Raw genomic sequence first — 15,799 nt, 5'->3', positions numbered from 1 at the left:
TGATATTGAGAGTGGAGAGACGACTCAGTGGTTAAGAACACTGGCTGCTCTTCCAGAGGACCTGTATTCAATTCCCAGCACCCACATGGTGATTCACAACCATCTGTAACTTCAGCTCCAGAGGACCCAGTGCCCTCTTGTGGACAGCCTCTTCTGGCCTGTGTGGGCGTCAAACACACATGTGGTGCACAGACATGTAAGCATGCAAAACATCCGTACATGAAAAACAAGAATTATGAAATAAAACATTAGCTATCATAACGCCCTCATTTCTGGGAAAACTTGAAAAGAAAACCCTGTGTGTAGTGTAGGCTGGATGATTAACTGGATAGCTGTGCACTTGACAAACAGCATTAAGGTAAAGCATTTACAGTAGAAGCTAGAAAAAAAGGTAAAATTGCTGAAGTAGAGATTGGCATGAAAGGAATGAAGGTTCTAAATACCTAAAGGAGTTTGAGTCTTAGAACAAATGAAGCCCTGGGGGGAGAGTTTACCTAGACAGGGGCACACAGATGCCCTCCCTCCTGGCTGGAAGCTTTTCCAAACACTGGCCCTGTAGCCTCTGAACCAGGCCAGGTACATTAACTCAGCCCTTGTATGCAAGTGAGAGCAGCTCAACCTAGTGTTCTTTGTCCAGATCCTCCTAGTCTGCCAGAGCCCTGGGTCCTACAGGCCACCCCCCTGTCCCCCATCCTGAGAAAAGGGATACAGGATCATAGCCATTCTCTTTGCCACCAATAAGGTAAGAAAAATACCATGAAGATGTTCTGTGAATAAAACATAGTTTCTCTGCTGTTCTCTTAAGGGTACCAATGACTTTCTGAGTGTTTGTTGTCTCAGACAATGATTAGTTTCAATTTCTAGGGGATGTAAATTTGGACATTATATGTGTGTGTGTGTCTGCACAGATTATCCTATATATATGCATTATACACATATCTATTGCTCAGTACGTGCGTGTGTGTGTGTATTGCCCTAAAGTTCCAAGTATACATGTACACACATGTATATATACACATACGGATCTTTGTACACAGCTGCAACACAAGAGTGAGACTAATTCGTGATTTTAATTTAGTGTTTGATTCTTCCAAAAACCACAGGCATTTCCCAATAGAATGTGTCAATATCATTCATTACAAAGCCATCTGGGATGTGAATCACAATGCTGTTTCTATTTCCTCTAAAATTGATGGGTACCTGGGGCTGGAGAGATGGCTGGTTAGAGCACTGGTTGCTCCTGCATAGGACCTGGGCTCAGTTCCCAGCAACTACACAGCAGCTCATGGCCGTATAACTCCAGCTCCAGGGGATCTGATGTCTTCTCATGGCCTCTACGGGATTCACAGGCATGCGGCACACGCACATCAGCATGCAGGCACTCTCTCTCACACACACATATAAAATAAAAATAAATAAATCCTTCTGAAAAGATGTATTCACAGAGCCATTTGTTGCAGTTCTCCCGCAAAGAAGTGAGAAGCAAGCACAGACTTGTGGACAATGGGCTTTCGAGGTCTGTGTCTGTGAATCAGTGTTTTAGCCTGTTCAGGGCCCAGTTTAGCCCGTACTTCCTGAGCCAGTGATTTCCTTGCTGCAGAAACATTCTTCATAGTAAGCCTGAAAAGCCTTTATCCCTGTTGGACAGATCATAGGGTTCAAATGTCTACAGGCAGTAAGTTTAAGGTCCATCTGAAAACCAGGGGCTCATGTGGCGCTACATTACTGGCAGCTTTGGCTGGACTTCTGTTTTTGTTTTGTTTTTAAGCTGGAGAAAATCCTGATCTTTATCTCCATTGAGATCTGATCCCACATTTGATTAATTAAAAAAAAAAGTGAAGCACTCTATTGTTAAGTCACAAAAATGGAAGCATATAAATATGTGTTCCTAGTGCTCAGTGCGGCCTCTATGGGACAAGCACATCAGGAGCCAGCTGGATTTATTTGAACTCACTTCTCTTGGCATCCTCCAGATGGGTATATTTACTTTACCATCTGGATTAGAAATTAGATGCACCCAGTTTTAGTTGCTTTTCTCCTTGCTATGTTGAAATACCCAATGGGAAGCAACTGACAGGGGAGGGTTCGCATTGCATCCACAGTCAGAAAGCACTGGGAGGTGATGAAGGCTCCCCTTCTCTCCCTTATGAAGTGCAGGACCCCGCCCCATCGGATGGGGCCTCCCACACTTAAGATGGCTCTTCCCACCCCATGGGATAGGACCCACTCCCTACTCCAGGAAACCTAGATAATCCCTCATAAATGTGTCAAGAAGTCTTGATAGGCTAATTCTAAGTCCTATCAACTTGACAGTTGAGATTAGCTATCACACAAGTGAAACAAGAATTTGTATCTCTGATAGGGAAAAATAAATTTGTCAATTGTACTAGATTTTGTTCCTGAAAATTATGAAACCCTATCCTACCTGTTGGTGCCAAATGTGGCAAGTGAAAATGATATGACAGATACACAGGACTCTCTGCCTTGGTCTTGGTCCATACTAGAAGCCAATGTGTGCCAAAGTGTACAGTTAGAGATCACTTAACAAATGGGATCCCTTCTTTGTAGGCCTTCAAGGCACAGTCATGACTCAGAGCCCTCAGGTATTTCTTCAGTAGAGTCCATTTATACAGCTTAATGCTGCATAGTTCCTCCCTAATCAGTGCAGTGTGTGTGTGTGTGTGTGTGTGTGTGTGTGTGTGTGTGTGTGTGTTTGGGGGGGGGTGATGACTCCCCCCACAACAATGGTGAATGTCCAGAAAATAAGGATTCTAAAAGAAAAAATGCCCTCTGCATATTGGTGAAGACACATGTAAAGGGCATTATATGTTCTATGCTTTTGTTTGTTTCCTTTTATGTATACAGATGTTTTGCTGGTATGTATGTATGTATGCATGCATGCATGTATGTATGTGTACCACATGAGTACTTTGTGCCCTTGGAATCTAAAAAAAGGGCATCAGATCCCCTAGAACTGGAGTTACAGATAGTTTTTAGTCACCATGTGGGTACTAGAAACCAAATCTGGATTCCCTGCAAGAACAGACAATACTCTTAACTGCTGAGCCATCTCTCTAGCCCCAGTGTGACATGTATTTTTGGAAACTGTCTTATTCCCTGTAAAAGAAAAAGAGAGAGAAAGACAGAGGGAGGGAGAGAGAGAGAAAGAAGGAGAGAGAGAGTGTTTGTGTGTGAATATATGCATGTATGTGCATGCATGTGAGCATGCATGTATGGGCATGTGCATGCGCCCATGTGTGTGTGTGTGTGTGTGTGTGTGTGTGTGTGTGTGTGTGTTTACACTCAAGTGCATGCATATTCAATTCTCCTTTCGATACAAAAATTCATAGAAAGTGGAAAGCTGAGTAGCATGTGTCCAGTGCTCAGCTGTGTTTATCTACACTGACTTCAGAAGACTGTTTATGCCTTCATGCTTTCAAACTCTCAGGTGCTCAGGTAAAACCTCATCTACAGAAAGATCTAGAAGAGAACAGGCTACTCTGGTACTTGATTAAAACCTAAACCATGTGTAGAGTTTCACTTGGACTCAGTGAATTTCTAAAGGTCCTTCTTCACCCCAAATGTCCTCTGGGATTAGCTGTAAATTTTAACTGATTAGGAAAACTACCAGCTCAACTATTACCAGTATCAGGAAAATAAAACACTTCTGCTGGAAACTTATCTGATTGGCAAAACTACCAGCTCAACTATTACCCATAGCAAGAAAATAAAACACTTTTGCTGGAAACTTAACTGCACCAGTGGGAGAAGTTCTGAGCACTTACACAGATCAATATACTGAAGATACAGTAAGAAAACACGGGTTTAGCCTGGGCAGTCAAGTTGCTGTGCTTATATTAGGTGCACTTGGACCAAGGCTTTTCTGCATTAGCCATGATGTTTGATGCCAGATAATTCTCTTTTTAAGACATAGTTTTTATTATTTTAAAGTATGTGTAGGTTTGTGTGATTCCATGTGGGCACATGCTTGTGAGTTCTGGTGCCATGTCAGAGGTGTCTTGTCCCTGACAGCTTGGAATTAAAGACATTTGTGAGCCACCTGATACATGTGCTGATCTCAGGTTCTCTAGAAAAGCAGCAAGTGCTCTTAACCAGTAAGCCCTGGTTGAAGTCTTTGTGTATGAATGTAGGGTGGGGTTCCATCTGTTCTAAGCATTGTAAGACCCCTGGATTTCCAAAAGATGCCAGCCCCCTTATCGTCTCTCCTTCCCTCTCCTCTCAGTCAGGACAAGCGAACTAGAAACTATATCTAAGGGCTGGGGAGATGTCAGTCAGTAAAGTGCCTGTGGCACAGACATGGAGACCTGAGTTTGGATTCCTTCAAGCCCCTATAAAATCAGGTTTGATTGTTCCTGTCTGTAATTCCAGCTTTGGCACATGGGGGTAGGTTCAAGACAAGGTAGTCTCAGGGACTCGTTGGGTAGTTGGCTAACTGGTGAGCTCCAGGCTCAGCTAGAGAACTTTGTCTCAAAAAAAAATAAGGGGAGAGTGAGTGATCAAAGAAAACCTCCAATGTCACTTCTGGTTTCTATGAACAAACAAACACATGCACATATATACATGTACACTCACATGCATGTGCGCACATGTATAAAAGCATAAACACACGAAGTCACTACACTTTGCCCAAATTTCCCCAGTAGCAAAAAAATCACCCACTCCCAGGAGCACTAGGTTAGACTACATGAAAGGCAATGTGTTTACTTTTGCACTGTCATTTTTAAAAAGTGCCTTCATGGAGGCCGGAGAGATGGCTCAGAATTTAAGAGCACTGGCTGCTCTTCCAGAGGTCCTGAGTGCAATTCCCAGCAACCACATGGTGGCTCACAACGATCTATAGTGAGAACTGATGCCCTCTTCTGGCATGGAAGCATACAGGCAGAACACTGTACATATAATATATAAAATCTTTCTTTTTTTTAAGTGCCTGCATGGAACATGTATGGATTCTGTGTTGTGACTGCTGTCTCAAACTGTGACCAGGTATGCCGTGTGCTGCCTGTATGACACACTAACCAAGTAGAGAAAAATGTGGCTTACTTTGGCATAAGACCATTTTTGTCAACTGACCTTCATTTTCTACCAAGTGGATATCAAAGTCCAAAATTCTCCAAGAAGCCTGGTCAGGGCTTCCTTTAATTGCTCAGAACAAACAGATGCTGTGGTTACCTTCCTTAACAGCATTTTCTGAAGGACTGTAAATGACACCAGATACCCTGAGCATAATGAACATGATTTAGCAAAATCCAAAGACCTAGAATACCTAACATTAGGACCTGCGAATGTAGCTCAGCCTGATACCACTTTGTTGTAATACTTAAGACAATTAGTCTCATGATTTGTTGGCAATGCCTTATCATGGTTAGCTGGATACTACTTCTTATTGTTAATAATATATTTTCCCTTTATGAGACACAGTTGCTTAACAAATAAGAACAGTAAAAATGCACATACAACCTTTTCTAACTGAAAAAAAAATATTTTTAGCTTGAAAGCAATTGGATCCAAGCTTTGAATTTTGTCCAAACATAACACTTACATCTTGGTGTTTTAAAAAGACAGAGGTGCCCTTTTAAAAGCATGCTTGTTGAAGAAGTAGACAGTGGACACTTGCTAATATTGTAGAGAATAAATGGGTTGCTTCAATTTCTTCTCTGCCTTCTCTTTTTCCCCTCTGCCCAACTAAATATGTAAACAAATGGATCTTACATTATGTAAACAAATGGATCTTACATTATTGTGCAATAGAGACATACATCACCAAAGGGATTCCGCCATTGTATTGCTTGCCTAACCTTGAAGCGATCAGACCAGTGACCAAAGGGTTTGACTAATTAAATACTCCTGCCTGTTAAGCAGCTAGGTTCCCTTTGCAAAGCTAATCTGAAATAAATGAGAAGGAACAATGAACTGACCTGTGACACTGGGGCTGCCCATGGTCGCTGTCTGTATCTCCTCATCTCTTCATTGCTTCCTTTCCTCCTCTCCTTCCTTGGCAAGGCTGTGTTGATTCCCGCAATAGCTGGATAGCCGGCTATAATCCCACCAATTGGTTTTGTTGTTGTTGTAGAAACTTAGAGTTTTTACACTTAAAAGCAAGGCAAAACAGAAACATTAGGGAGAAGGGAGCCAGGGAGTAAGTATGGAGAAAAGAAGGCAAGAGAAGACTGAGGACAATTGGATGGGAGCTGGTGTGGGAGAGCCAGCCATGCATGCAAGTAGAATGTCTCAGTGAAACCCATTAATTTGCGCAGTTAATATGATTGAATCATTATAATTTTAAAAAGAAATACCAAATTTCAGAATCTCAATTTTACTGCCTAAAACAGAGCAGAGAATGTGCGAGCAATTCAGATTTCAATTTGCACAGCCAACAGATTAAACAAAATCAGCTCTGAGAAGGGTCCTCTCAGTTCTGGCCCTTCCACTCTCTTTTGAGTTTCCATCATAGAGTGACCTTTCTGCTCCCATCTCAGCCAGACCCTGCATCCCCACCTTGTCACATTTAAAGGCTGATGACAATGGAGCAAGTGGAGTTAAAGGGTTTGATGGTTGTTTTGTTTTGTTTTTCCTTTTTAAGAATCAGATTAAGAAATACAATTTTTCCACTTTTCTGTTTTTTGTCTGTTCTTGGGGATATAACACAGCAGCAAAGCATAAGTGGCCATAATGCCTGCAGGCTACATGGCCTTATCTCACTGTGGTGTGTGTGTGTGTGTGTGTGTGTGTGTGTGTGGTACTGTCACACTCATGGTAATTAGAAGCCTCACCTCACTGGGGAATGAGCTACAACGCACTAAACCGGTTACTCCTGAAGGTGGTGGGCCACTCCCCCCTCCCTCACCTCCCCTCTTCTTGGGGTGGGGGAGCTGTCTGGCCCCTGGCGCCACAAAAGGAATCAGGCTTTGGTTTGAACAGGGAGCCGGAGGCCATTACGTTTATTTTAAGAACATGTTGCCAGAGATCTAATAAATTTCTTTGTAGCTTCAGGCAGGGCTTGCGTGAAATCTTGCTACACCAGGTGTTTGCTTTTGTATTTTTCCTCTCCCAAGAGGGTGATGAGGGTGTGGATCTTCCTAACCCTGCTTTCTGTAAACGCAGGCAGGGCTTCTATGAAAATGTTTGTTGGCTTGCATTTTTATTTCTATGGGAAATCGGGAAGATGACAGCAAATTAGTTCTAGGCTGCTTTAAAAAGAGACAAAAAAATAAGACCTCCCCAAATTTAAAAATAGACACATGTATATAATACTTAATATTTAATAATTGAAATGCCTAAGTATATAAGCCTAGAAAAGGACCACCAGAGCAGGCTCAACTGCCAGGGAATGTACTTACCTTTTCACAGTAAAGCAACTCTTTTATAATCCATTGAAACCATACCCTTCTGGAGCTTGGTAAATTAGCGAGTGAGGAGACACTGCTACTCTAAAATGTCCAGTCTCTGTATTTGTGCTGTACATCAACATGATTATTTATTTAATTTATTCCTTGATCAGCAAGTTAAGTGAAAGAAAAACGTCCTTAATTGCTTGCATGACAAGAACTTTAAAAAACTGAGTTAGCTTCAAGGCTGCAAATGCTGGTGAAGTAGTGGGTGAGAGTTCACCTTGCAATTACCTGTGTTTACTTTGTCCTTTGCCCCTTTCAGGTGCGCATTCAGGTGGATGTGCACCGGAATTCCTGGCTGTGCATACCAGCATCAAGACCTTAGTTCCACCAGGGTGAAGGCTAACTCAGGATGTGACATGTGACACAACCAGTCAGGCTTGATGTAGCAAAGACTCGCAAACCCTAGGTCAGAAGATAGGAATCGGTGGTTCTTCCGTTTTTGTGGTTGCAAGGATGAAAATAAGCACATTCCTTTGGATTTGAATTCCTTGTTTGATGGGCGCGGTGGGGGGAGGGGGTGCTGATGCTTGGGGGAGGGGCTGTACTTAGATAATGGAAGGAGCCCTGAAGGCTGGAGCCTGCAACTCCCACTCAGCTGTGGCCTGGTAGTTCCCTGCATCAGAAGCAATTACCTCCCAGCCTCCTCAGCTCAGCATTGAGTGTAGCCTCCAAATCGCTCCCTGAAATTAGAGGCTGAACTCTTATGTCCTTTTTTCTGCCATTCCTCTGCTTTGCCATCGGATTCCTACTGTGTGGCAGCCTCATTATCTGTTAGCGCCAGGGTCTCTGCCAACAGTGGAGAGACATTCACTCAGATGGTATTGCTTCTATCCTGTGGCATCAGTTTATGAATTCATTAACTTGAGAAGATTAAAAGGATGCTAGCATGGCCTGAAATTCCACGTTGACCTGAATGAACTGATCAGGTGACTTGGAGGAAGTAGAGAAAAGAACACTGGAAGTCAGTGTTAAATCGACCCCTGACACAGCCAATACAAGGATTTAACCCTACTCCTGCCAACCTGGTCCACAGAATGCAGAAATTCCCGACGTGTGTGTCTACTGTGTACTGAGTGAGGATACTAAGTTTTTGATTAAAATTATTCTGACTATGGTCTTCAACCTGTCCACATTCCTTATTAGGCACTTGCAGGACCCTCAGGTCTGAGCTGAATTCAGCCAGGTGACCCCATTCCTGAATTCCTTTTACCAAATGTTAACACTGATAGAAACCCACCTCATGCTTCTGGTTAGTTAAAAAAAAAAATCATCATCACAGCCCTTGACTACAGGTCAAGGCAGTCTCTGCAGTCAGCCTTGACCTGTAGTAACAGCACAATGTACCTGTAATCTTGGCAGTTATGTCCAGCTTCCCTATAGCAGCCCCCTGGGTAGGCCCTAGAGGTGTGTGGTCACTGTTTCTGTTATTCTGTATGTGAAGGAAAAAGTCTTCTAAAAGGGTGACATGAAGAAGATTAAAATTTCCCCTAATTATTTTCGCCTTTCCAAAAGAGATCTTAGACAGGATTGAATGACGTAGCTCACCTTGGTTCTCTGCTCCACACTAACTAAAACTTTCTGCACAGTCTATTGTACCTGATATCACTTCCGTTATGGTGAGTGCTTTCTCTTGCCCAAGAACATCAGTTTCCTTGCAGCTTGTCACTCAATTCCTGTGTGTCATAGGCCTGGACCCCAGAATGGCTTAAGCACAGACTCTTGTCAGGAGATGCTTTTGCACAAAAACTTCATGCAGTGCATGCCACACGTTCATCTCAATGCCATGGCCTCTGTCTACCTTCGGCTTCAGATAGGCAGCTGTGTGGGAAGCAGGACACCCTTCAAGCAGGAGCTACAGTGATGTCAGTATCCCAGTGCTGTGATGGCCAGGGAGGCAGCTGTTTCCCATCTGTGAACACAGCAGGGTTCCTGTAAGTCCATACTCCTGAGCAGAAGCCATGGAGGGGATTGGTTCTCTGATGTGTTACTTTGTGTCTCAGAAGAGTAACTTGTGACTTGTACTGATTAAACAGTGATTTTTCAATATTCACTATAGTAGGTTCTATGAAATCTAATCAGTAAAACCTGCAGATTTCTAAATTCATTTCATGAGCTTTGTTTTAGTTGTTGTACTTCTGTCCAATGACACCTTATTTCATGCGAGTTGGACACCAACATTGTGCACACACCCCAAAGACCCTGACTGAGAGTTGAGTAAAACTTAGCCAACACCTATATGTTCTTTGTAACATACATTATAGCTTTGTTGGGTTTATGAGTAATAGCATTGTAGCACCTTGATCTGGGCACATTTTTTAAATAGTGAAGTCACCAGCAAAGCCGTGCCACTACATAGACTTTAAACTGGAGACATGCGTAGAAAGAGAGCTGTGAGAAATCTGACGACTCCAGTTCAATCCCCATAACCCACATGGCAGTAGACAACTGACTCCCGACTCCTACAAGCCGTCCTCTGACCTCTACACTCAGACTGTTTTAAACATGGACCCACACAGTACACACACAAAATAAATTATACATGTATATTTAAGGAGAATAAAATGTGAACTAAGCCATACTCAAGCTGCGCTCAGCATTGTTCATGAGGCAGGAGATGTTGTGTCTCTATTACTGTTTGCTGTAAAGGGTATACTTTTTTGTGCCTTTCCTGAAGATAGCTCTGTGTGTGTGTGTGTGTGTGTGTGTGTGTGTGTGTGTGTGTGTGTGTGTGTGGTGTGTCTGTGTGCCCATGCACACATGTAATAATAACCCACCGTGCCCCGTGCCCTTCCATTTCTCCCCCTACATTCCCTACAAGTTCTTTTACTGCTCAGTGGGTCTGACCCCTTATTCTCTGCAGCCTCTTTCATGTAACATATAAGGCAGGTGCTGGACGAGGGAGTGGAGTTACACAGAATGAGAGGAGAAAATGATTTATTAATGACCAACTGTTGCATGTGTCAGTAATATCAATGCCTTCAACTGAAATACATTAATAAACTAAGCTAAAATAAGCACTCAACTTATTAAGGAGTCTGGAAAACAATAAAGAATACAAGCAATTCTTGGTCCTCCTCCCATCGGTCACAGAGGCTTCAGAGTCTAAGATGTTCATATCTGTGTGTCCATGTCACCTCAGGATTAACCAACCCCTCCTGCCCTCAAGCCTAATTTTGGGTGAACCACATCTATGGCATCATCTTCTTGTCTCTGCTTTCCAGTGACTTCAATAGCAAAAGGAGTATTAATATGTAGCACATCTCGAGCTCTCATGAAACCAAATTCTGCCAAGTTCTCTTGTTCCTGGGTTTCTCATGCAAAAGCACCTTTCTCTCCACTACCAGGAATGTTCAGATGCCACCCTGACTTAGGGGCATTTAACCACTGCCTCCCTCGGCCATGTGCTGTCTCCTGTTCCCTCTGGGTAAAGTAACCCCTCTTCCTAGTGCATTCCTTCTGCTGCAGGCCAGCACCTCAGAGTACTTGACAGTCTTGAGCTTGTATGCTTTGTCCCTGCACATGCACCATGCCCCGACTCCTGGGACCCAAAGGCTCAGGTTGGCTTGTTTTGTACCAGACAGTATTCAGTAAGCAGTAAAACCAGCCTGCCTTTACAGATCAGGGTCTGGTTCTACAAGCTGACAGTTTCTCTTATGAAGAGCCCAAGGCCAGTGCAACGTTAGAGATGCATCTTGTCCCAGACAGGACAGTGAAATGAATCCTTTACCTGAGCACAGGAAGATTCACCAACTCCCATAAGCATAGCCAGAATCCCACCCACTCTGGCTCTGAAGGTGACAAAGCCTGGCATGATTTTAAAGAACAAAACTTCCAAAAATTTGCTTAAAAATACAATGATACAATTTTGCCTATAAATCAGATAATAATAAATACCTTAAATGTTTTCCAAAATAAACACCCATTTGTGAGCACTCTACCTACATCCCCAGCCCTTAAATATCTGTCTCTACCTTTGGCTTTAAAAGGTTAACTCCAGATTAGCTTTTGTTTCATTATGGATGTATATTTGACTTCTGGAGAAGTCTCCAGATTGAACTTTACACTTGGAAAGTGGAGTTTACATTAAAAGAACACTTTTCTGGTAACTAACTTTTGTCTAGGGACAGATTCCTTATTAAAGCTAAACGTTGGGCATCCTCCCTCAACAGCACAGGTCGGGCTGAGGCACACTATGTTGTGGTTCTTAAGTGTGCTTTGTCTTAAGGGAAATCAGGAAAGCCAGCATTTCTAGGGAGGGATCATTGAAGGTCTGCGGTTCTTTGTTATTCTAAAATAACTATTGAGTTTGAACTGAAAGAGAAAATTGCAGAAGCCTAAAGACCAGCTGGAAAAGTTCAAAGGGGGCTTTCTCATCAAAACCTTAATGGCTTTAGAGTCAGGGCTTGGGGACAAGGAATTGGGGAGTGTGGTTATCAGCTGTCAGGCACCTATTGTGGAGATTTATGACACAAGCCACTGGCCTTAATTTGTTTCCAGCTCCTCCAGCATCTGAGACTGGGGTTCTACTTTTAAAGGGCAGCCAATCACGTGCATAAAATTTGCCTGGTGTTTAAGCTGCTTAAATTTCATGTAAAATTTTACATCCAGTCATGTAGCCTTAGTTACAGCATTAACAAGTATGATCCCCATCTACTGAGAAAAATTTTACATCCAGTTATGTAGCCTTAGTTACAGCGTTAACAAGTATGATCCCCATCTACTGAGATTAGAGGCATATACATGGTATGTAATAAGGTTGTTTTCCACTGTGTAGGTAAAACACAGTTCAGTTCTATAGGACCGATCACACTCTTAATACACAGAGTTAAAGTCAGCAAAGTTTAGTCCCCCTGAGTCATAGCATCTTCCTATACAAGTGACTGCTGAGATGCTGCAAGTTCTGAACATCTTTAGATGGCTCAAGTGTTCAGAGGAAGTCAGGTGGCATTTAATTGTTCTGAATTTGGACTTCACAAATGTGACTTGGTGCTTTCTAGTTAAATCTCCACTGAAAAACCCCAGCTTTATAATAAATTCTAAATTGCTGTGGTGATTAACCTGGACCGTCTCATTGTCTTACAAAAGCAAAGGCTCCTGACATTGTTTCTGGTTTTCCTTTAATAAAATCTCAAAGTGCTGTCGACCTGTGGAAACACTTGTTAAGCCATATGTGATTTAGAACTGTGGAAAAACCAGTAATTTGGTACCTAGTCCGAAATGAAAGACAATTTTGATGTATTCTTTAAAGCAATATTTTTAAATTAAAGGATTCAGTACTGGACACTATAGGTTACACTTATGTAGAAATTCCCATGACCTAATAAATGTGGCACTTCCTTTAACTGAGGCAGTAGAATTCTACTCCAGTCAGTAAGCTTTTTTTTTTGTCTTTTTTCCTAACAATAATCAAAATTAAGTGCCTACTCTCTAGAACAGGGGTTAGAGTCCAAAGAGGCAGAAACAATCCTACAGAAAATAACTACATTTAGGAAATGAGGCTATGGAAAGTATTTTGTAGTAAAACTAATCCAATCAAGAGGCCAACTAAGGTTAACTGGAGTGTCTTGATTCATTCAGGGGGAAACAAATCCCTCCACCACCCAATATTCTTCAGTGTGTAGTATTTAGAAGAGATCACTATTTCTCTGAATACTTTAGTAAAGAGAATCAAACTGTTAAACCAGTGAAATATTGTTAAATTTGGAAAGCTAGACGTTGTCAAGAGGAGCAGACAAGTGAAGGGTGTTAGGAAGGAGACTGTGCAGCATGCAAACCCTGCCCCCAAGTTCATCCACAGAACAGTGAAGGGTTGGATATGACCATGTCTCTTCCTACTCAAGCAATGACTCAGTATGATATTTCCCTCTGTGTGCACGATGTGTACTACTTAAATCAGGTAGTTAGTGCTGCTATCTCTTTCTCCCTTCTTCATAGCCGAACTTTCAAACTCCTTCCTAGCTGTTCATAAACTATGTAATCAGTTAGATTAGGTTTTCTCGGCTGTAACAAGTGCCAGAGATAGCCATTATGATAAGAACACAGGTCTAATTTAGTTTATGTGAACAGTTGGCTCTCATCCTTTGGGTCTGTGGCATGGCAACAGATCATAGCTGTCTTCCCAACATCCATGTGGTGGCTCACAACCACCTGCAATTCCAGTTCCAGGGATCTGTTACCCTCTCATGGACATCACAGGCACTAGGCAGGCATGTCACACACAGGCACGCGCGCGCATATACACGCGCGCACACACACACACACACACACACACACACACAAATGCAAGCAAAAATGCCAATACACATAAAGTATTAAAATAAATACTAAAAAAAGATTAATTTAAAAAGTGATTGTGGAAGGTGTGCTCCACTGTATCCATGAGACTGAACTGAAAGTATTGCAGGTTGAAAGTCTGCTGCTTCACGCTATATAGCAAGACTCTGTCTCAAAATCCAAACTCACAAACAATAGACAAACCAACTAAAAGCTGAATTCTCTAGCACCAACTTTAAGCATAAAATAATGCTGTGTATATACTGCATTTTATGTAGCTGCATCCATAGCATATGTTGTTGCTTCTGCATGACAATCTTAAGTGCTTCAATAAGAATTTCATATCCATTGAGTTCTGGGGACTGAACCGAGGACATTGCATGCCCCAGGCAAAAGCGTTACCAAGGAGTTGCAGCTCTGGCCCTGTATCTACTATGTAGTGACTGAAAGGTTTTGTAGTGGTTTGATGTGGTACACTAGCGTAAGCCTTGGGTTTTTCATATCTGGGGCAATGATGGGAACTATTACAATGAACACTTCCTTAGAATTCTATTTCAGCTTCTTTGGGAGCAAAACTCCCATGGAAGACTGGCAGGGCCAAGTGATAAAACAGCCTTTTGCCTCTTGCGTTCATTGCGGAAACCTTCCTGAGAGGTTAGACGTCAAACAGGAGAACCAGTTTCCCTGCATTGTCTCAAGTGCATGGGGCATTGCCTTTAGTTTTCAGGAGTGAGATTTGGTAAATCAAAGTTACTCTTGTTTTTACTTATTAAACTTGTAGAGAAAACAGACTATGTTTCTCCCCAGATTCTTTCACCTTGTGAAGATTTTCAGTCAATGGACCTCTTGACATTTCTCCATCTCGTTTTTTTTTTTTTTTTTTTCCTCTACCATTGCTCTCTTTGTGTAGACTCAAAGGAGAGGAAACCAAAATGAAAACTGTGCCTTTAGCTGTGTTTGTTATTTAGGCTTTGTCCCCCTTACTCTTTTCCAGAAAGACTTAAAAGGTATTAGTGATGCCTTTGTTTATAAACCTCATAGATCAAAAGCAGTTGAGAGATAGGTGTGGAGTGATCAGCTGATAACCAGTTCTTTCGTTTACTCAATAGAGTAGCTCTCACATTAGAGAGATCACACACAAGGTTCATTTCTCCCTAGAGGCTCCCAGCTCCATTTAGGTAGGAAGGTGGGAGGAGAGGGGAAGCCAATGAAAAACGCTATCTGTTTGTTCTCAGGAATGGAGTGGAGTCTAGTGGAAAGGGGGGTGGAGAAGGAATATTTGTTTTTCTTTGAGTGGTTATAATTAAAGCCTTCCACCCAATTGCTCTGTGAACCAGAAAAAGGTATTTGTGAAGGTTTGTGTGTATGTGAGAACATTGCAGCCCTCTATAGAGAGAAGCTTGCTCTCCAGCGACACCTTGTGGTGAATAATTTCTTAAAAACTATTTTTTCTTTGTTTTTCTTTATTGATATTTTCTTTATTATTATTATTATTTACATATCGGATCGATATGTAAAAAACAATATTTTTATTATTGGACAGCATATGCAAGGTATTTTGATTCTGTTCACCCCCCTACTACCTCCTTCTCAGCTCCACCCCCTCCCTGTTGTATGACTTTCTTGGCTTCTTTCTGCTTCGCAACCTCCCATCCTGAAAGAAGGAGAAATTTTTCAAAGACCGCATCGTCTGTGTAAGTCAAACCGTCACTGAGAGACTGTGTTCCAGGGTTGCATATTAACTCAAGCAGTATTCTTTTTAGAGTTTCATAGTTTGTGGATTGTTAAGGCCATTCATTCAAGAAAGCAGTAAAGTAAGGTTTGACATTCTTATTTTCCAGGTGGGAACAAGTTAACCAACCAGCATTTTCGACTGAATTGGGCATGGATCTCCTTCGAAAAGGAGTATTACTTGATCAACGAAGATTCCAAATTTCTTGATATTGTTCTTAAACGCAGAGGATACCTGGGAGAAACTTCATTTATAAGTAAGTTTAATTTGTACTTCCATGTGTTTACATTTTTTTCTCTAGTGATTAAACTACAGCACTAATTTAGAACACTGATCTAGGTTAAAATCTTAGTGAGTTGTTGATATTTGATTTTTAACTACT

General features: G+C 42.0%; 1 protein-coding gene across 1 annotated transcript in view; it reads left to right on the top strand.

Annotated features, from left to right (window-relative positions):
- LOC127216320 (FRAS1-related extracellular matrix protein 2-like) overlaps window positions 1–15,799 on the top strand; it is a 74,477-nt gene that overhangs the window by 42,986 nt on the left and 15,692 nt on the right. The window contains 1 exon segment of the mRNA XM_051176927.1: window positions 15,527–15,673. Coding sequence (XP_051032884.1) covers window positions 15,527–15,673 — 147 coding nt within the window.

The sequence above is a fragment of the Phodopus roborovskii genome, unplaced genomic scaffold, assembly GCF_943737965.1.
Source record: "Phodopus roborovskii unplaced genomic scaffold, PHOROB, whole genome shotgun sequence".
In the NCBI taxonomy this organism is placed as follows: domain Eukaryota; kingdom Metazoa; phylum Chordata; class Mammalia; order Rodentia; family Cricetidae; genus Phodopus; species Phodopus roborovskii.
Note: the sequence above shows the minus strand (reverse complement) of the source record. Positions and strands in the feature narration are given on the sequence as shown.